The 23,655-nt window shown below is 37.9% G+C and overlaps 1 protein-coding gene across 1 annotated transcript in view; it reads left to right on the top strand.

The window, feature by feature from the left end:
• The first annotated feature begins 8,178 nt into the window (after positions 1 to 8,178).
• Positions 8,179 to 23,655, top strand: part of Tbc1d8-9 (TBC1 domain family member 8/9) — a 47,363-nt gene continuing 31,886 nt past the window's right edge. The window contains exons 1-8 of the mRNA XM_089634858.1: positions 8,179 to 8,374; positions 8,477 to 8,643; positions 9,051 to 9,218; positions 9,799 to 9,895; positions 11,096 to 11,359; positions 13,524 to 13,788; positions 15,689 to 15,906; positions 22,942 to 23,068. Of these exons, the coding sequence (XP_089490984.1) occupies positions 8,331 to 8,374; positions 8,477 to 8,643; positions 9,051 to 9,218; positions 9,799 to 9,895; positions 11,096 to 11,359; positions 13,524 to 13,788; positions 15,689 to 15,906; positions 22,942 to 23,068 (1,350 nt within the window). The 5' untranslated portion in view covers positions 8,179 to 8,330. The remainder of the gene's footprint in view (positions 8,375 to 8,476; positions 8,644 to 9,050; positions 9,219 to 9,798; positions 9,896 to 11,095; positions 11,360 to 13,523; positions 13,789 to 15,688; positions 15,907 to 22,941; positions 23,069 to 23,655) is intronic.

Here is a 23,655-nt window from a genome sequence, read left to right as displayed (position 1 = left end):
AGGTTTCTATCTCGAACCATCGCGCTGCACCGCAGTGGGAGGGGTGGATTCATATGTCCGTCACTCCTGAACACACTGCTTCCTACCTACCCCTCATACCTTATTGCGTGGCGGGCCGGAACGGGAGAGACTGGTTGAGGTTTCTATCTCGAACCATCGCGCTGCACCGCAGTGGGAGGGGTGGATTCATATGTCCGTCACTCCTGAACACACTGCTTCCTACCTACCCCTCATACCTTATTGCGTGGCGGGCCGGAACGGGAGAGACTGGTTGAGGTTTCTATCTCGAACCATCGCGCTGCACCGCAGTGGGAGGGGTGGATTCATATGTCCGTCACTCCTGAACACACTGATTCCTACCTACCCCTCATACCTTATTGCGTGGCGGGCCGGAACGGGAGAGACTGGTTGAGGTTTCTATCTCGAACCATCGCGCTGCACCGCAGTGGGAGGGGTGGATTCATATGTCCGTCACTCCTGAACACACTGCTTCCTACCTACCCCTCATACCTTATTGCGTGGCGGGCCGGAACGGGAGAGACTGGTTGAGGTTTCTATCTCGAACCATCGCGCTGCACCGCAGTGGGAGGGGTGGATTCATATGTCCGTCACTCCTGAACACACTGATTCCTACCTACCCCTCATACCTTATTGCGTGGCGGGCCGGAACGGGAGAGACTGGTTGAGGTTTCTATCTCGAACCATCGCGCTGCACCGCAGTGGGAGGGGTGGATTCATATGTCCGTCACTCCTGAACACACTGCTTCCTACCTACCCCTCATACCTTATTGCGTGGCGGGCCGGAACGGGAGAGACTGGTTGAGGTTTCTATCTCGAACCATCGCGCTGCACCGCAGTGGGAGGGGTGGATTCATATGTCCGTCACTCCTGAACACACTGCTTCCTACCTACCCCTCATACCCTTTTTCCTTCGCTAAGCTGCCTCTCCTCCCTTTCATTGAAAAGACCTACCACACAGCATAGTAGTGTGCCAACTACCGCACGCAACGGTTGTGTCCGCCGCGATGTTCGCGATGCCACCGGCTCGTTATTGTTACCGCGCGTGCAGGTAGTGCAGTGAGTGAAGCGGATACCAAATTAAGTGGGCCTCCAACTACAAACTATGCCGCTATTTAAGGGGCCGAAGACCGATAGGTCTCCCGGCCAAGGGGAGTCAAAAAATATCGGGGAACAATTAAAAATATTGTCCCTGAATATTGAGGGAACCTCTCGATCAAAGGTGGATTTTTTATTAAAAATACTCACTGACAGAAATATCGATATTTTGCTACTCCAGGAAACTCATATCGTAGAAACCGACTCACCACGCTTGGATATTCCCGGCTACCTTCTAGCGGCAGTGCGGGGACACCCAAAACATGGGCTTGCAACCTACATCAAGCCGGAGTTGCAGAATATCACCCGAAAAATCACTGATGGATATCACGCGATCGGAATTCAGGTTGGAAAACTCGCTGTATTTAATATCTACAAACCTCCCAATGAACTATGGCAGTCACCAGCTCTTACTGCATACAATCACCCGGCGGTGTATGTGGGAGATTTCAACAGCCACCACTTCCTATGGGGCTACTCGACGACCGATAAAGCTGGAGAGCAGATCACGGATTGGGCGTCAGCACAGGATTGCCAACTTATTTACGATGCTAAGCAAAAGGGAACATTTTTCTCTGCGCGATGGCGACGTGAATATACGCCAGACTTGTGTTTTGTCTCTACAGCGCCGGACGGAAAACCTATGAGGGCTTCGAGAACTATATTGAACAGTTTCCCACATAACCAACACAGGCCAGTCATGCTAAGCATAGGCATACAGATTCCGTGTATTTCCAGCAATCCGTTGCCGCGATGGAATCTAAGAAAGGCAGAATGGCGAGACTTCTCGGAATATGTTGACAGGGTTGTGGATAACATACCACCAAAGCCGAATTCCTACGACCGTTTTTCAAACCTTTTATTTATAGCCGCAAAGAAATTTATACCTAGAGGCTACAGAAAAGTGTATATTCCAACATGGAGCTCAGAAAGTGAACAGCTTCTAGCCGAATTCGAGAGGACGAATGACCCAGACACTGCCTCTGACCTACTCCAGTCTCTGGACGACGGGCGTATGAAACGGTGGAATGAATTAATGGAGGAAATGAATTTCGAGCACTCGAGCAGAAAAGCATGGCAAACACTAAGGCGAATTGGAGCTGCAGATCAGCCAACTAAAACAATGCCCAAAGTGTCACCAAATGCTGTTGCTCAGCAACTACTCCGTAGTTCAAAAACGACAACAAGGTCTAACATAAACCACCAGGTCCAAAAATCTCTGAAGGCGGCGCGGCTAAAATGGCCGGTGAACCCCAACACTGTGGTCGCCGTTACAGCTGACGATGTAGATATCGCCCTCACTTCAACAAAAGCTGGGAAAGCAGCTGGATGTGATGGAGTTCTCCCAGACTTTCTGAAACATGCTGGACCACGGACAAAAATATGGATCGCAAAACTATTTACTGAAATTTTCAAAACTGGAGAAATACCAAATACCTGGAGAAAGTCTAAAGTTATTGCGATCCTCAAACCCAACAAGCCAGCAGAGGATCCGAACAGCTACCGGCCAATTTCACTTTTAAGTACCATGTACAAACTTCTTGAGCGAGTTGTGCTCCGCAGACTTACTCCAATTTTGGAGAAAGTGGTCCCACAAGAGCAAGCTGGCTTCAGACCAGGCCGTAACTGCTGCGATCAGGTGTTAGCACTGACAACACACATTGAATCTGGTTTCCAGAAACGGCTGAAGACTGCGGCAGCGTTCATTGATCTCTCTGCGGCCTACGACACGGTGTGGCACAAAGGCCTCCTTGTTAAACTGTACGACACCATAGAGGATGGCAACACAGTACGACTCATTGAGCAACTGCTAACTGGCCATACCTTCAGGGTTTTTCTAGGAGGGCGAAAAAGCAAAAAAATACCCCTCAATAATGGCCTTGCCCAGGGCTCAGTGCTGGCCCCATCGCTATTTAACATCTACACTCGAGACCTCCCTCACACTGAAGGCAGAAAATTTGCTTACGCAGATGACATCGCCGTCACAGCTCAAGCCAAAACCCTTAAAGCAGCAGAAGATATCCTCAATTCTGACCTAAAGGCTTTGGAAGAATATTTCCTCAATTGGCGACTAAAGCCAAATGGGTCTAAAACAGTTGCGACAGCTTTTCATCTTAGCAATTCACAAGCGGATGCCAAACTCTGTGTTCAGTTTGATGGAAAAAATATTTACCATGACCCCCACCCCCGCTATCTCGGAGTTACTTTGGACAGGAGCTTGAACTACCGGCAACACATGGAAACAGTGGGTAAAAAAACCAGGACAAGGCTTAACTTAGTTAATAAGCTAGCTGGAACTAGCTGGGGATGCGACGCCAACACGCTCAGAACAGCATCCATTGCCCTGGTTTTCTCAACGGCTGAATACTGTGCTCCAGTATGGGCTAGAAGCGCCCACACTTCCATGGTAGACGTTCAGCTTAATGCCACAATGCGAACCATCAGCGGGACTTTAAAATCTACTCCTCTCCCTTGGCTCCCCGTACTTGCAAACATAACCCCGCCAAACATCAGGCGAGAAATTGCAACACTGAGGGAATACAAGAAGGCGCTGCAAAAAAGCGCAATACCTCTACACGAAGATGTCGTCTCCCACCCGGCATGCCGCTTGAAGTCCCGAAAGCCCTTCTGGGCGGAAGGAGAGAGGCTCCTCCGACTACCTCTCACCCCAGAAGATAGGTGGAAACTTGAGTGGCAAACGGCCAACGTGGGAAATGCCCATCTCATACAGGACCCCACCGAGAGACAGCCTGGGTTCTCACTGCCTCGCAAAACCTGGTCCGCCATCAATAGGTTAAGGTGCTCCCATAGCCGCTGTGCCCACATCATGCACAGATGGGGCCTTAAAGAGTCGACGATGTGTGAATGTGGTGCGGTGCAGACTACCGAACATGTGGTCAACGAATGCCCGCTCCATTCATTCCCCGGCGGGATTGATGAGGTCCACATGGCGACGCCTGAGGCCCTAAAATGGCTCGCAGATCTAGATGTCCCCCTCTGACCCCCACCATACGAAAGAAGAAGACCACACAGCATCACCGAAGATGATATAGGATCTAAGAGAAATTATTTCCCTCGGGTCTCTTGTGTGGAATTTGTGTAAAAAAATATAAATATAGGAAATTATTAAATTTCATCACGGTATAATAATTTTCTACAGTGGTTACATTTCTCTTGGATAATTTATTGAATTCAATAATTACTTTTAGAAGCAACCGTCTTATAAACTATTCTATCCGGATAAATCAACTCACTCCATGTTTCGATTGTTATTATGTTGCCGGAACTCGGTGAACAGGATATTAAAATAACTTTACGTGTATCATGGATTGTCGAATGTCTGTTTGCTTTTTACGGTATCAGTCATTATTAAAGAAATTTAAACATGTAGTATTTTCTATAACAGAGTTAAATTTATTTTACAAGCAATAATTTTTAGCCTGAAACACTCATCCACATTGAAAAATCTCCTGATAAAAGATACATGACGCCAACGGGACCGCGACCGGGAGATTTTTCAATGTGGATGAGTGTTTCAGGCTAATAATTATTGCATATAAAATAATTGTTACCCTTAATGTGCTATGCATAAAAAATCTTGTCTTAAACATTAGTTTACCAAAAAATAAGAGTTAAATTTGTTTAGAACAACTGACCCGATCAGTCCTGACTTTTTTACAATCCGATTCAAACCGATTTATCAGAGAAACTGACTATACTAAAGAAACAGATGTACTTTCTAATAAAAAAGTGTTTTAAATACGGTATTTTAAAAAGTTCTTAGTAGAGCAGAGGGATAGTCAGTACATAAATAAACCACTCGCGGTCAGTCAGAGCTGGTCAGACCATCAATTACACTTTTAATTTCCTCGTAATTATAAAATAAAATACACGTAACAATAAAATACACCCGTGTCTAAACATGTACCACAACAAGTTACTAAGATAGCTTATAGAAATACTTTCTTAGAGTTGATAATATTATTTACCATGGAACCTGCCATTTTTAGCGGAAAATTAAAAAGTTGCTCTGATCATGTAAAAAATGCACGTTTTGTAAAAAAAACGTTCATTGTATTTTTTTTTCTTACATTATGATTATTTTTCTTTAATAATAAGTAAATACACAGTAAACAAAGCGTATAGAAGTTGTCCAAAGAAAATGTGTCTGTCACTTGAACTTCAAGAGGCATGTGCTCTATCAAACTCTACGGACTCAAAAATAGAAAAACATTCCGGGATATGACTTGCTTATACAAAACCCTGAGTGGTCATATTGACTGTCCAGCTCTTTACTTCAAGAAAATAGATTGGTTCAAATCAAAATCGTTTCAAGTAGTAATAATTTGAACTCGATACAAAATAACTTTGCTTCATTATTTTAAAAAAATGTAGAAAAATTAAATAAAATAATTAGTTTAAAAATAATGATTTATTAAAAGTCAAATTTTATCTTCTTTTTTACTGCTCCTACACATTTTTACTTATTTTTTATCGTCTTTATGATAAGAAAATTGCATGTGTTTTTAAGTTTTTTCTTCTCATACTCATATCAACTGGCACATTGTATGTATAATTTATTACCTGTATTTTTAAGTATTTTTTATGAATTCTAGTTTTTTATATCATATAAATTACGTTTGGATGATTTAAAAAAAAAAATATATATATATATACCCAGCCCTAAACTAAACGAGGCATTTGAAATCTAAAATAAGTTAAAATCGTTTTTTTTCACCCTTTCCCAATCGGGTTCAGTGACTCCCAGGAACCACCAGGAGTTAGTCTATTGTGGCCCAGTCTCTAATTAGGGTATTTGCTATAATAATTAATGTCTTCGCTATAATATTCTTCTTGTGGACACACGATTTATAGATTTTACCATTGGCGACAATGGCGATGTTTTGAGCAATCTTCTATTCTATTTATAAAGAAGAGTCTCTGTGGACGGATGCCTGGTGCCTTAATATTAATAAATAATATAGTTTTATTCCAAGATTGACGAAATTTCGCACCATTGACCTTCAAAACACGGGGAAGGGCACTGTCTACATGAGATTTCGAAAATTTTTGCGTAAAGCCCGGGCAACGCCGGCGACTTCAGCTAGAAACAATTATAAAAAAGTTTTTCCGCTTTCAAATGGTTTTATGTATTGATAAATGAATTGTTTATCAATTTTACGGGGGCACTATTGAACAAAATTTTATTCACAATATTTCGTATACTTACACGATAATATTATAATATACGGGAGTACATAAATCAGAAAGTTTTATGAAACATTTCTGACATTCCTTAGCTGTGTGCACTCATTCCCATATTACACATAATATTATTAAATGATATTTTTTTACCAACGATAAGAAGTTTTTGACAGCGAGTGTTTTGCAAAATCTCTTCGCTAAATGGACTATCACTGCATTCGTGTAAGCAATTATTATAGGTAATATTTAATTAGCACTCAGTATGCGATAATAGACTGCAGCAATAATACTGATCGATCACTTATCATTTATCATCAACTTGAAATATCTTAACAATTTCTATACACAAGAATCTATCTATTTAAAAAACAATCCTCACGACTTGACTTCTGAAGAGGCCACATCGACCTATGAAGTGGTGGACGAGAATTTTGAGGATTTCGAGAATCTCGTTACTTGGGCGAATTCTGCAAAAAGAATTTTTGTAATTCTTTATCGTTGGTGTTATATCACGAAGTACATAAATACAGATCTTCAAATAAATAATGATATGTGTAATACAGCTTTAGGCGTATAATACTGTTTGATGGAATTGGATGAAAGTGAATGTATGAGACAAACAACGAATGGGAGGAAAGGAATTAATTAATAAATTAATTTTTACCCTACCACGAACATCTCTGCTGATGGAATTCGGGTACACTAACACCTTACACTTTTACAGTACCTACATAACGGTTGTTTTTTAAATAGTAAGTAATGTTCATAATTGATAGGTTAAGAGTTCCCCAAGGTAGCTTCTATCTAATCAAATACAAACGACGATACAAGTTCGAAATAATATTTTCCATCACAACGAAAACACAAGCTTCTAAAACCAATATCTGTTCTTTTTTCTGCACGAAAACAATTGAACTAGATTTTTACTCACTCTGTTATGTTCCTCGAATAATTTCAAACATGATGGTTATGAAGTTAGGTACTTTGGAAAATAGACGTTACGGTAGGAACTTAGGAACCCAGTATAATAATATTAATTCCGAAATCCACCCATTCATATCAATATTTTCATGTAATCACGTAAAGCGCCCTAGTAGTGATTTTTCAAAAAAACGGCGGTATCCAAATCATCAAAATATTATTATTGTTATTTCGTAGTGCTCTCACACAAACCAATATTAATGGCCAAAATATTTTTCTTCCATTAGTCTGGGCGTTATACTATTGATATTGTAGATTGTAGCGATTGTAGCTATTAATAGCTATCCGTGTTGTCTCCACGTCAAAATAAAATAAAATAATTTACTAGATACATAACATTATTATCGAGTGTTTGCAGCATAATATAGTGAAACGTTCCACAATGTAAATTTCATGGGAGAGCACATTTAAGATTCGGTTAGTTACAACTTTTAACTTTGAGTACGCTTTTTTATGAATTAAATGCAGCCGAAAGTATGATTTATTATCTTTAATTTTAAATTACGTAAAAAAATAGTGATGCTGGAAACTATTGAACTTATTAAAAAAATCACTCTAGCTTTTTTTGTGCATACCGAAGAATTGCCTCAAATCAAAGAACTCCATCAAAAAGTCATTTTGTAACAAATTAATATTGGACATGTCACTATTGTGCTGCAAACACTAGTTATTGGTCGTTATATGTAATATGTATAAATAATTTATTTTCAAACTTTCAAAATTCAACCGCGGAAATATATACTGGTTTATAACATACCGCTAGATGTCAATATGCGAAAACTGGAACAAACTGTCAAAATAAAGATAATATTTTTCTCATCTATCCGCAAGAGGCCGATAGTGTCGCTTTACAATACTTGTTTTGACATTCAGCGAATTCAGCTGTGAATCAGTCAAGTTTTGTGCGTTATCTTTGCAAATAATATTTCATAATATTATATTGCGATCTAATTTTTCACTGACATGAGTTTGTATATAATGTGTAAGATACAATATTTTATTTTCCGGCGGTAATATTAGTTTTTAAAATGTGGGTTAAACCTGAGGAAGTTTTGTTGGCGACAGCTATGTGGTAAGTTTTTGCTCGCCCCTTTGTACAATTAGAACGCGGGTAGTTTGTTTACATTACTTTCATTGTCCGTTATTTATTTATTGTGAAAACGTGTTGTTTTAGGGAGACTGACCAGACTACTCTATATTTTGTGCAACAGAGAAGAAAGGGCCATGGAAAATCAAGAGGGCTTACTTCTCTTTTTGTTGGAACAATAGACAGTGTGTTTGACAGCAAGCCTGCCCCTTTTCGAATTCTCCATCAAACTCCATCATCGGAAGTTTATACAGGTATGGTTTCGTTCTGTCTGTCATTTGTAAAGTAAGTTCATTGTAATATGTTAGGTTGACCTTTCGTCGAATAGCTTGGTAAATTTTTGAACCGGTCTATTATTGCTTCCACAGTCATTTTCCTACAACCATTTAATGGTTTTAAATAATTGATCCCCATTCAACATCAAAGCATGTAAATAAAAATATAGTTCTTTTCATTTTGAGTGGCTAAAAATTGAATTGACATTTAGTTTTACCAGCGTAGGGCTCATTGGTTCGATATCAATTAATATAATAATAAGATGTAAAATGAATTATATACCATGTAAACATATTATTAAAAATAAAAAAAATAATTCCAAAAAAAAAAATATATATATATATAGTGCAAGTAGATTAATGCTTTTGTTTTGCTTTATTTGCAGTAATTGCTTGTGCTATGACACTGGCAGAGATAGAAACAGACTGGAAATGGCTGTTTGACAATGTTCTCCCGACCCTGCACTCTTTCGACACGGAAGATGAAGTTACAGAGTTTGTTTGCTGTAAAATCAAGTCCATTATCGCTACGGAACAGGATAGCATCACTGAAGGTAATACAGCCACAATTTTTTTTAAACTCTCCTTCAACTTATTAACTAAACATTTATAATAATTGTGATACTCTACTATTAAACTTTGTAGTGTGTAAAAGCCCATTAGGGCGTGTAATAATAAATAAAATAAAATAAACCATTATCTTTTGTCTGTTCCATTTATGAAGTGTAAACAAATCGAAATAAAATCGAGGGAAAAGCTTCTGTTTTAAATCTTTTATTGAGAATCTTAATTTTATTCATAATACTAATGTTATGTACATCTTCTGTAATCTTGAGTTATGTACCCACGCTCGTTCATGCTCAATGGTTTTATGCCCATTCGAACATGTCTCAAAATGTGTACCTTCTCTCTCAATGCTTTTTTATTCGATATCGAGAGAAATTTACAATTTGACTGACCATCTTGGTGATATATCTATCGTGTATTGTGTCGAGCTCGAGTGGGTGGACGACAAGCATGGTTCCAAGTCTACATGTTCGATCAAGCCAAACTGTCAAGCATCAATAGACGTGTGTACATAGCTTTGTGTGTACATGGATTTTATCTTATTTCAATTATTGGTGCAACTTTCAGATGAAGACACAAAAACATTTAAGAATGCTAATTATAAGTTTCTTAAAAATTTCAATATGCCGAAAGAGGAGAAGCTGGTCAACTATTACTCATGCAGGTGTGTTTTTGATTCTTCTGTTTTAATACTAGAAGTTGTGAGGTTTCATATATCCAATATCAATGTTCTATATGAGCGTTGGTGGTGTCCCTAGTCCCCCTTGAGACAGGTTGTGCCAACACTCTGGATAATGTAATAAGATGAGTCACAAACAAGTATGGAGTTCAATATGATTATAAAGCTCTTGAAACTTTGGTTACGCTCTGAAATGGCTGGCCATGTAATTATAATTGGAAAGTTCTACACCTGTACATTGGACAGAGAATGTTTTCGTTATTTCTGTGACTACCTTTAATGTTAACCTTTTGATGACTTGAATTTGAGAAGAAGATGAATGTATGATAATGGGCAGTTGAGCGCTTAAGGCTGCTCTGAAATCACTAGATCAAGGGTGTCTACTTGTGTCCCACGGAGCATATGCACACATTTTTACTTTTAGTGAACATAAAACCACCAAATAAAACAATCCAACGTTTGTAGTTCATATCATATCTCATATATGGAAGTATCTCAGTACATTGATTCAACTATCAGTATTGCGCTTCTTGCCAGTTCTTTGAGTCTTTCTAGACTTGGATGCCTTTTGCGTCCCTTATACGCAATACTCGCAAGCTGCAAGACGCTGAGAAGAGTGTTCCTCTAACCGAAATATGGATTATCCGCAAAGCAAATGCACCAGAGGACATGAAGAAAATGTGTGCAATTTTTCGACAAGGAATTCTCTAGCTACCACCCCCCCCCCATGGATTTTTGATAAATCATAATCATAATACATCGGAAATGCGTTCACAAATTGCTGTGGGGAATTATGTTTTTTAGAAATTCTCCAACAACCGGGGGGGAGGTTCGAAAAAAGATTGTGGGGAATCCAGCATCGAGTGAGCAATACTCCAATACCATCCATACTTGCACCAGTTGTTCCAAGTATCAAGACGAGCTAGGCTAGTATGACTCACTTCTAGTACGGCCCGGTAGGAAATCTCATTTCTAAAATCTGGCCCCTCTGCTGAAAAGTTTGGCCAACCATTTACTAGATCAACTAGAGAACATGCGCAGTAGAAAATAAAAATAAAAGGCCCCTAATATTAATTATGGTTGTAGGGAGAATAGGGAGTGTGTACATGGACGTAGGTTTGCTGTGTTCTATGCATTCTCTACAATTATTTAGTTTTATTGACCGTTTTCTTCAATATTTTCCAGCTACTGGAAAGGCAAGATCCCCCGCCAAGGCTGGCTCTACCTATCGGTGAACCATGCCTGCTTCTATGCCTATATCCTCGGCAAGGAGACTAACCTGGTGATCCGCTGGGCCGACATCACGGAGCTGAGCAGGATCAACAACCTCCTAGGCACGGACTCCATCAAGATCGCCACTCGGGACAAGGAACACTTCTTCTCCATGTTCATACACACTGCTGAGACCTTCGCTCTGATGCAGCAACTCACTAATATGGCCGTTAAACTGTAAGCGTAATGATTTATCTTTTTATCCACTCAAGCCTCCCCTAACTAATTTTTGTTTATTTCATAAATCCTTGATTGATGTGTACGTATAAGTATATTCAACCATAGTTTTTACTTACTATCAAACATTGTAAAATGCCAGTGGCGTGCGTTGCTCTATGACCAATTATATTGTAATTTCATAACATTGAGCATTTTAGCAACCTTGAAAAGGGTCATTTTTATTATTATGATTGGGACCAAGTTAACAAATGAGAGTAAAAATTGCTCACCGATAAACATGGTTTCCAGAAACTCATAGTACAAACAACTGAATCTACATCACACTTGTAGTTGATTTTGTTGTATCACTTTTTTGATTTGAGCTCTCGTTTTCTAACAAATTGAGTCTGGAGTTGGAAAGGCCAATAATATTTGAATTTCTATCTCCCTATATTGTTTATAAGTAAGTCCACTTTCTCAATATATAGCTACGTTGCTAGAAAATTTTAGTTTATTTTAATTAATTCGTATTATATCCCATGTCATATACGTGTTATCAACGAAAATACATAATAAGCTATTAGCTCATATAGTAATAAATAGCGCACTGTAAACTTGGAAATGTAAATAATACTCCATTTGAGTTTGGTATCTGTCGTTTGTCATTAGGATAACTGATATTAGCGGAAATTAAATTGGTAGGTGTCCTGATAACTAGTCTTCATTGTTATCAGGGGTCACTGTTATTTGGGCAGTGTATAATCATAATATGCCACATTGTTATTGTTTGTTTAGCAAAATATTCTGAGTGACACTCCCTTTTCTGATGAAGTCATTATTGATAATCATTCTTTGACTTGGATTGTTTAAAACTCGTGATGCAATGAGTCTTAGCTTAACAATTATTATTATTATTATAGCAATAATAACACACATTAAAATAATAAAATAAAACTAGGTGATGGAAGAATTTCTAAAAACAAACATAATAAATTAACACTATGAATTTACTTTTGTACGCTAGTTTTTTGCAGCCTTGAATAGTGGTAGATTGATATTTACGCATTTCTTTGTTTACATGAATATCTACGTAATTATGAATGTACAGGGTTTTCCAATAAGAGGTGTTATTTTGAATAGTACGCTATTTCGGTAGATGTTACTTTTGAAGCTGTCATTTTTTGACATTTGACAAGTAGAAACTACGCCATTAATAAAAATGGAAAGATACACGCTTCAACAACGCATTGAAATTATTAAAATTCACTTGAGTGAATCAAATGCAAATCATCTTGAGTGATGAGGCCCATTTCCACCTCGGTGGCTTCGTCAACAAGCAAAATTGTCGCATCTGGGGCTCGGAAAACCCAAGAGTTATTGTTGAAAAGCCTCTCTATCCTCAACGTGTGACTGTTTGGTGCGGTTTATGGTCCGGCAGAGTCATTGGACCTTACTTTTTCGAAAATGAGGCTGGAGCAACAGTTACGGTGAATGGATTGCGCTATCGAGAGATGATTGATGATTTTTTATGGCCGGAATTGGATGGTATTGATCTGGACAACGTTTACTTTCAACAAGACGGCGCTACGTGCCACACAAGCAACGAAACCATTGATCTTTTACGATTGAATATCAAAATAACACCTCTTATTGGAAAACCCTGTACATAGTTACATCAGTTTGGATCACTTTTTAAATGCCCCCTGTAATGAATTATCCAATCCAACTATCATTCTGTTAAAACAGGATACGTAATGTATGAATATGGATGTACATTTATCGCAAATGTCTAATCTTGATAAGTATTTAAAGCAAATGGTGCAACCGACTATCATTTCTGGGTTTTGTGGGTTCCACCCATATATATAATAGTAATAGAGCATAAAAGCCTGCCGACTGTTGGCGAGCTATGACCAAACAACATGTACCGTCAAAGTGGCTGAGCCATGAAAGTTATGCATTTAGTGTGTAGGTAGAAACAAAAGCGCGGCGCCGTTGTGCGTAGATACGATTTGTAGAAGTGTTGGTGAATAATGTTGGCGACACTTTTGTGCTTGCACTTTCATGCTGATAATCTCTCATTCTATTATCCACGGTTCTGCACCACTGTATTTTAGTCTGCTTCTTAAAAATATGTTTTTAATAGAAAATAATGTTAAACAAATGAAATCTTTGAGAACAGTTTGATTGACGACAAGGACGGTGGCTTCAACGAAGACAAGGAGCTCCTGACGAAGCTGTGCAAGAATGTGCAAAAGCAGCCGTCGTTCCTCAAGCGAGATCTGGATGCCCGCAAGCACACAGCCGCCTTCACACTGAAGTTCCGCCTGCCGCAGGACGAGAAGCTGGATGGGACGATGGAGTGCACCTTGTGGACTCCGTACGACAAGAAACACAACTGGGGCCGGTTGTACCTGTCGCAGAATTTCTTGTGCTTTGACAGTAGGGTTAGTATTTCAATTTCTTTTTTTAATTTTTTTTTATTATCGTGTAATATTGATCATATCTAGCTTCACGATAACTAGTTGATAGACTTTAATCTTTTGCTCTCGATTTGATGTCTCAAGTGAACAACTTTCTGGAAAACGGGATGGTTCCGTTCAAAACAGGATATGTAGTCACATTTGTGATACCGCACAAAAGTTAAAACTGCCCCCACGGGCAGTTTTAACTTTTTTTACTGGACCTAAGGGCACCCTGTTTGAAGAGTTTTGTGAGGCTGTAGGAAGTGAAAGAGGAGAAGAGAAACTTTGGGAAATACCTGGCTATTCAAATATGGTCACTAAACATAGCTAAAGCCATCACAAGCTGCATTTCATTTCTAAATGGTGGTCTCCCACATAGTGAAAGCTTGTGACTTATGAGTTTGCTAGAGTTCTAAATCAATCAAACGTTATTAATGTTTTAGCTGAAAATCTTTACAAAAATTTTGGGTGAAGATTTTTGGATTTTTCAATTGGCGATGTGCGCTGCACCAGTTTGCTGAAAAATCTTCTTATTGAAAATTAAATAGTGTTGTGTTTGGAGCCCCACGCTGCGCCAGTGTTAGGGTTTGCAAGTGTGTTGGCAAGTACAGAAGGTACACTTTACCTGAGCTAGCTCGACTACCGATTGAGTGGGACAGCATATCTCCGAGCGTGAGCCGTCCACGAACTTATATTCTTGGCCACCTTTGCTGTAAGGGTTCATGGATGGGTCTCAGTTCCAAATGAAAAGTTAGTGATGTATAACAATGTTTAATGCATCAGATGGCACATGGCGTTACAGCGTGGGACAAAGCATTCGTAGATTACATCATAAAATCATGAATATTACACAACATAGCATAGTCCTATCTAATTCTCTCTGGCTAGTTTGGCGGTGCATAAACAGGGGGTCACTCTCTGGCCCGGCGTACACGATACAAGTTAACACAGTAAGGCACAAAATATAGAGACAGGTTTACTAGCGGACTCACGTGCATCTGGATGATGGCGTAGGCTCTGGATCTGGCAAACCATCGCGCTTGCCAGAACCAGCAAGGCGGTTTAGATGTAGTCAAGGGTCGGCTTCATTGAGGGGCAACGACCATGCCACGCGTTCGAATTCGGCAACAGATGCGTGAACTTTTAACACAAGCAAAAGACGTGACCTCACGCTAAGAGCATTGTCCCGGGACTGAGGAAGCAGGCGACAGGGACTTGCTTGTCGCGGGTGTGTGGTGAGTGCTGCCCTCCGGTTAAACGGGGCGTGTTGAAATTAATAGTTATAGGGATCTTCTTTGATATTGCGTTGTAGCTAATTCTGTTACATAACAATAGTCAATTGAGTAAGCGGTAAAACAGCAGTGTGTGAGAAGAGTCCTGAGATATTGGCTGCTAAACCTTTCATTTAACGGTAGTGATCATGTACACATTGAAAATCAAATTAATTTATATGTAATAATGTAAATACAACATGTTTTATTTATTTTATTCATAAGTTATGATTACAATAAAATTTTACAAAAAAAAAATAATGACTCCGCCTTTCCATAAATTAATATATTTTGAATTTATCAACAAAATATTTCCACAAAATTTGAATTACTAATGGCCAACTCGTCTTGACTACCGTTATGCGGAAATAGAGCGCGCTACCTGCCATAGACCTTGTACTGCCATCTGTGGTTGGAATTTTAAAACAATTTTTAAATATCCCGCATATCCATCTATATTGCGAATATAGATGGATATGCCGGGCGTAATTTGAATGGATCTACCATAAAAACAGCGTTATTTCGATATAGCTCAATTATGTTGCATTTTCATTATTTGCGGTCTAGCACTATAGCTCGGTATAATTAATGAATTGGGATTTGTGTGGCAGGTGGCCCACCTGGTGCGTCTCATCTTGCCCCTCTCCACAGTGCAGCAGGTGGAGCGCGCGGACGGCGGGTTCGCAGGCGGCGGCAGCGCGGGCGCAGCAGGCTCTGCTTCAGCCCTACTCGTGACCACCTCGCACCACTCCAGCTTCCTGCTTTCGCACCTGCACGATCGGGAGTTTGTGGTGAACAAGATATCTGAGCTGCTTGCCAGACTGCCCAGGTATATTTATGTATATTAACTTTAATAATCCGTCAATACATAGACATATGAATATTAGTAGACCTGCCCTAAGTGATTAAAAGCGTATTATCCCCACTCCCCATACCGGTTCCATTGGAGCCGGCTGTGCTCGCGTATGGCCTCAAGTGATATTTGAAAACGTGACGTCATCATTCTTGTGCGAACTATGGTCGAGGCATCATCGGTTCATTTTACGAAATAACACGGCAAAATGTTGACTTGTACTATGAAAACTTGTAAAAATAGATGTGAAAAAGAGAATAAACCCAATTGTCGTATTACATTCCATATATAAGCATTATTTTACTTTATTTTAAGCATATTCACATCGTATAATATGAATCAGTTGTTACTATCACATCGAGAAACGTCTGGACGCGAAACACAAAGCTGGTTGGTTGCTGGGAAGTAAATTATGAACATTTATAAAAGTGTCTTAACTAAATACTTAAACGAAATATTCGACTCTGAAAATAGAACCGAATTTTTTTGCCGAATTTGGATTTCGCAAATTTGTTCATAACGTGGCGAGTAATTTGCGCTCCCATGTAAAAATGTCTATTCATTCAAAAGCAGATTTTACTTTTAAGAAGTAAATGGTGATATTATAATGCGAGATGCCTATTTACTGTCAGATTGATTTATTGACGAATCACAGTCAGCTTCACTCTCTTCGTTCTTCAACAGTTGATTTTACCCATCGCCATTATCTTCTCGTCTATTAATTCCTATGTCTGTGCGTCAATATGTGTTTAGAAAACAGTGAATCACTTTTATAACCCTTTCACCACAACTTGATATGATAGTAAGTGTTTTGTCTCCGGGGTTTCTCACAAACTCTGGTATCTTAATTAGCAGGCGGTTATAATAATATGGACCCCGACCCGAGGTTCCCACCCTATTTATCCCCTCGGTCTCAACGATACTCGACAGCCAACGCCATGTATGGATAACGTAATAGGCTAATCTAGTAATATCAAGGTTATCACAGTGAGTTCAGGACAAAACATATCCAAAGACATAACACAGTCCTGGATTATGTTTTCTGAATGAAGGGGGAGGGAAATGGTAAGCTCTAAGTATAGAAGTCACAAGATTTAAAAGAAAAACATTCCGAAAAGGGATAAGGTTTTCTGAGGGACCGAAAAAAATCTTTTTTAGCATGTAAAATTTCTATGTGGGAACTTTATAAGTGGGTTTTACTGTAATGTCAATTAGTATAATATAATTATTTTTCCAAGTTTCTGGGAAATTTTCATAAATTTATTTATTATAATGACATTATTCCACCAAGACCTGAAAGGGTTTTGTGATAATTATTGATTAATTATTTTATGTATTTATAATATGAAAAAATGAGTCACCGAACCTCGGTAGTGTGCAGTCGTGTTTACCAGTGCTCTGTGTTTGACGGCTTACTTTGACGGCGGCGCGGCGTACAGATAAGATTTATTTATTGTTACCTTTTCGTATTCATTATTTTTGTTTGTGTTATTGGTTTACGACGAAGTTGCGTGTATTATTTCTATCATTTATTATTTCTAAAATAATAATTATTGTTTAATTTTTTTTTAATTTGTTGAAATGGAGGAAGATGAAAATCGACCTCCGGACCCTGAGCCCATTTCTAATATTGTAGACGACTACGATACTGATGATACCCAGACTTCTGTAACCCTTCCTTCACGAAAACGACGTCCTCCGCTTTGCCTTGATGTACCTCCTAAAATTAAATCTCTTTCACAATCAAACGAAGCCCCAATCTCTCATGGAAGTTATAATGATACAATTCCTCCAGAAGCAAAAGCCATTGAGCTTATGTATTCTATTTCATCTTCAGCTCCATTTATTGTCAATGTCCAAAGGACTGAACAGGGGAAAATAATTCATCCCCTGGATTTTGGTAAATTTATTTTTAGCTCAAAACTCAATAACCTCGGTATTATAAATGGATCAATAAAACCGGAAGGTCGATACAAACTATCCATAGAATTTAAATCAGCCTCATTAGCTAATGATTTTGTTAAAAAAATAGGTTCTCTTTCAAATAATAAATTTAAATCTTTCATACCTACATTCAATTTAACCAGAATGGGCAGAGTAAGAGGTATCCCAACCGATCTATCAGAAACAGAAATAGTAGATGCTCTTAATGACTCTCAATTAATTCCAAAAGTTTTAAAAGCACGTCGTTTGAATTTCAAGGATACTTCCACCGGCACCACTATATGGAAACCTTCACAATCCGTTGTTATTACTTTCGAAGGTCAAACATTACCATCCCGTGTATTTATTTATTATAACGCTCTTCCCGTTGAAATATACAGATTCCCGACTATCCAATGTTTCAACTGTTGCCGTTTTGGCCATTCAAAACCTATTTGTCGTTCCCCTCCTCGTTGCTTCCATTGCGGAGAGGATCATCCCTTTGAACAGTGTCAAAATACAACGAATAACCCTATTTGTATTAATTGTAAGGGCAACCATACTGCTGTTAGTGTGGCCTGTCCAGAGTTATCTAGACAGAGAAATATCAAACAGTCAATGGCTGCAGACAATATTTCTTACTTTCAGGCCTCTAAATTATTCGCTCCTACAAAAAAATCTTTTGCAGAGATAACGTCTAACGCTTCTCTCTTTCATTTTTCTCCCCCTAAATCCCCTCTATCATCTTCCCACAAAGAAACAATTTTCAAACCGATAAAATCTAATCCAAAATTTATTCCTTCTTTCGATAAAAAACTACATAATGAACTTTTACCTAACCCGAATGGGAATAATAAATCCCAGGCTCCCAATGGGACTGCCTTAAAAAACTGTTCCACTTCCGATATCTTCCCTAAAGTCACGATTGAAAATTCTTCTTTTATTCAAACTTTAATTACCCTATTAATTACGATCCTTTCAAATAACAATAAAGTACCGTCCAACGCTGCCGATTATATGAAATCTTTACTCTCTAGCCTTCCCGATGTATCCGCAAATGAGCAAAATACTTCAATGGAATAGTAGAAGTCTATTCGCCAACAAAATTGATCTTGTACAGTTACTTGATGAACATAATATTTCAGTTGCTGCCATCTCCGAAACGTGGTTAAAACCCTCATACCAATTTAATATTCCTGGATATCATTGTCTAAGACATGATAGACTGGATGGCAAAGGTGGCACTGCTCTTATTATACATAATTCTATCCCTTTTAAACAAATTATTTTCCACACTCTCTCCAATAATTTTCAGATAGTAGCTGCTGTTATATCTGATATTACATTACTATCAATATATATCCCTCCCTCTACAATTTTTGTTGAAAACGAATGGTCAACATTTATATCCCAGATTCGTCCCCCGTATATGATACTTGGGGACTTCAATGCTCATTCTCCTTCTTGGGGCAGTGAGTTAACAAACCGTTCTGGCCATAATCTATTAGATTTTATGGATACCTATAATTTATGTATACTAAATGATGGATCTCCAACTCGTTTCACTGCCCCTCAACATCGGAAAAGTGCAGTCGATTTATCTCTTTGCTCATCTTCGGTGATTCCCATATGTTCTTGGAACATTCTTAAAGATCCCCTTTCCAGTGACCATTTTCCTATAATAATTACCTTCCACCATCTATCTTCCACGCATTCCTTTTCGATAAACAATAGTTTTAAATTTAAAACGAAAGACGCGAATTGGAGAAATTTTTCTTCAGAATTAGACTCCATTGTTCAAGAATCTAAGTCTTCCCTTGTTAACACTAGTTTACAATGTGAATTATTTCCTAACATGATAATAAAAGCTGCAGAAAAAACACTTAAAAAACGTAATATTAACATTAAGATAAAACATTCCACCCCATGGTGGGATGAAGAATGCACTAGTGTCGTTAAATCCAGAAGAGAAGCAATTTCCATTTTCCGTAAATGTATGTCTTTCGAAAATTACCTTTCTGTGAAACGCGCCCAGGCAGAAGCGAAACGCGTTTTGAAAAACAAAAAGCGGTCTGGATGGCGAAAATTCTGTGAACGCTTGTCTCCTGAATCTCCCCAGTCATCCGTATGGTCCAATTTAAAAAAATTCGGTTCGTCATATACTCCGCAGCGTTCTAAACATATTCCAGAAGAAATTATTATAGGTTTTGCTGATAAGATAGCTCCTCCGTCAGTTGCCAGATGTGAGGAAATGCCTTCCTTTATTTCTTATCCATCTCACTCTAGCTGGCTGGACTCTCCTTTCTCAATAAGTGAATTAAATCGAGTAATCAATTCCCTTCCAGACTCTTCTCCTGGCCCTGATGGAATCTTATATAGTTTCATTAAAGCTTTCTCAGACATGTCGGTTGAATATTTTTTATCCCTAATTAATTACATGTTCGAAACGGGATTCATTCCGGAAGTCTGGAAAGTTCAAAAAATCCTTCCGATTTTAAAACCTGGCAAAAATCCATCTGAAATCTCATCCTATCGTCCTATTGCTCTTTCGTCATGTTTAATGAAAGTAGCAGAACACTTGATAAAGAACAGATTGGAATGGTTTGTTGAAAATCACAGAATTATCTCTCCTAATCAATATGGCTTCCGGAAAAAGAAATCAACCATAGATAATTTAAGTGTGTTAACAACAGACATCCGTATATCTCAGTCCCTTAATTCTTGCACTCTGGCCACATTTCTTGATCTTTCGTCAGCTTACGACGATGTATTAATTAACATTTTGAAAGAAAAATTAATTAAAATAAAAATTCCCTTAAAACTAGTTCAATTTATTATTAATATACTAACAGACAGATCCATTATTATCCACTTTTCTTCAAAAACTATAAATCGCAAACTATGGAAGGGGTTACCTCAGGGGTCCGTAATCAGTCCATTATTATTTAATATATATATAAGTGATTTAGACAGTGTAATTCCTTCATCTATCAAGCGACTTTATTTTGCTGATGATTTCCTTATATATTTATCACACAAAAATCTATCGCGCGCTGCGAAGGAATTGAATTTGGCTTTACATAATATTAAAGTTTGGTTGTTGACAAATGGGATGAATTTAGCTACGTCTAAAACCAAAGTAGTGGCTTTTACGCGCAAAAGAAAAATACCCCCCTTTTCTGTCTGCTTTGATAATGTCCCTCTTCAAATTGTTAAGCAAATTAAATTTCTTGGACTACTTTTGGATCATAAACTTTCCTGGCTCCCGCATATTCAGAACATTTCGGCTAAGTGTGAAAAGGGTCTAAATATTATGCGAGCTGTTTCCAGAGTGTGGTGGGGATCTCATCCTACTACTCTTAAATTAATGTATGGTGCTCTAGTGCAAAGCCATTTGGATTATGGAACATTTCTTTTTGATCCTCTTCCTAAATATTTGGACAAAAAACTTGAAAGAATTCAGTCCAAAGCGCTCAGAATAATTATTGGAGCGATGAAACCTTCTCCAATTAATTCTCTCCAGGTAGAATGTGTTGATCCCCCCTTAATTTTAAGGAGACAATTCCTAGCTGATAAATATATTTTTAAATCTTTTTCTATATCGCGTCACCCTTTAGAACAAAGCCTTGATTATTTGTTCAATTACTTAAATAACGAAAAAAGATCGACAGATAAAAATCGACTTCCTCTCCTTCTAAAAAGTTTTCTTTCATTCAAATCTCTGTCTTCTTCCCTCCAAAATCTACAAAAAGATCCTATCCTTCCTATTTTCACCATCCCATTTGATTCTATCAATTATATCCCCAACGTTATAACTTCAGACTTCCGAACTGATATTTTAACCTCATCTAATCAAAATGTTGAGGAAAAATTTAAAAACATTACATCTTCTAAATTTCCAGAATTTTCTCTCATTTACACAGATGGTTCTAAGTCTGATAACAAAGATTGTGGAGCTGCGGTACACATTCCCGAATTCGATTTAGATTTGTCTTATAAATTGCCTAAAGAAATTTCCATATTTACTGCAGAATGCTTCGCAATTGAACAAGCTTTGAGCCAAATCCAGCTTTTCAATATTCGACGAGCCTTACTGTGCACTGACTCACTAAGCGCAGTGTTGAAAATTTCCTCAAATATCCATAAACCAGAAGACTATATTATTTATAATATCAGAAACACCCTTAAAACTTTAAATGAATTAAATTTCGAGACAATATTGGTTTGGGTCCCTGGCCATTTGGGAATTGAGGGTAACGAGAAAGCCGATTCTCTAGCTAAACTTGGAACAATTTCTGGCTCTAATCCTTTAGATTTTAGAATTCCTATCTCTGACGTCATCCCAATTCTTAAATCCAACATGATCCGCTCCTGGGAAGAAAATTGGACCAATACGAAAACCCGAACTGGTGCTTTTTATGCTGGAATACAAAATCATATTCCAAGTAAACCTTGGTTCCACGGCAAGAAAAAATCCAAAAGATTTATATCCTGTATCTCGAGAATGAGAATTGGTCATTGCTCCATTGCATCCCATTTGTTTAAAATCCGGGTCCTAGATAGTCCACTCTGCCAGTGCGGCATGGAAATTGAGACTCTTGATCACGTTTTCTTTAATTGTAAAAATCATTCATCCTTCAAAGGCATTTATCGTTTACTTATAAAAATCACCCACCAATCTCCCCTTAGTATTCCTTATTTACTTTCTCTCAACAATTCTCGCATTTTCTCAGTTCTATACAAGTTCATAGACTTGAATGACTTCAATATTTGAGATTTCCTATTCCTGTATAGATTTCCCATAAAATTATAACCATCTCCCTTAACTTTAACGGCACATAGCACTCTCTTTAGGGTGAATTGCCTAATACAAAAAAAAAAAAAAATTTGAAAAAATAGAATTTGTTTCAAATTATAACTCTGCAGCCTGATATTCTTCAATGTTTATTGCACATTTAAAGCTAAATTTAAGTTTGTTTCCCAAATAATCCTGAAGGTTTTAAAATAATTATAATATGTAAAATTGTATTTTTTATGAGACAACATCAGTAGATTCTAAATTATGTAATATGTATTTTATATTTGCAGAGACAATCCGAAAACAGTGTTGCACTCGAGCACATCGAGCGGTGACTCCTGGAATCCCCAGCCACCTCTGATGACCTTGTTCAAGACTTATCAATCGGCGCATATTAAAGAGGTTCAGGAGAAGAAAGTGAGAATTTAAAAAAAAAATTCTTAATTAAATATACAAACACATTATGTACAATAATTTACAAATGTAGGTATTTCGAGGCTGATGGCGAAAAAATTATATTTTTTTAACGAAACTGCCCAACTCAATTGAGAAATTATTTCTCATGTTTGAATTATATTATTTATCAAAAAATTATGTCCATCTATTCCTAGTAGTATTTTTAAACTTATTATATTTTAATTAAATTACTGCACATATCCCGAATGCACGTAGTCAGAGGGATTATGGAATTCACAATTTGAGAAATAATCATTTAAAATTTTTTCCATAATTAAAATACAAAGCAGCTACAAAATCCTCCACTAGTGGCTATGAGAATCACTCACCGCTGCACCGGTGACATAGGCTTAAAGAACTCACCGTTTTGCTAACGGGGTCTTCAATTGCAGACCTCAAATGTCCACAAAGTTTTTCCAAAAACCTTTTATTTCATTTTTTAGTTGTTTGTCTATGGTTCCATACAACGGTTCTTGTTAAATATTTTTTTTTAAAATCGTATGTCCTTGACTGTCAAAAATATGGTATATTTGTGAAAACAGCAAATA

The sequence above is a fragment of the Hesperophylax consimilis genome, chromosome 8 (genome assembly GCF_061612785.1).
Source record: "Hesperophylax consimilis isolate HC1 chromosome 8, BYU_Hcon_1.0, whole genome shotgun sequence".
Lineage (NCBI taxonomy): Eukaryota > Metazoa > Arthropoda > Insecta > Trichoptera > Limnephilidae > Hesperophylax > Hesperophylax consimilis.
Note: the sequence above shows the minus strand (reverse complement) of the source record. Positions and strands in the feature narration are given on the sequence as shown.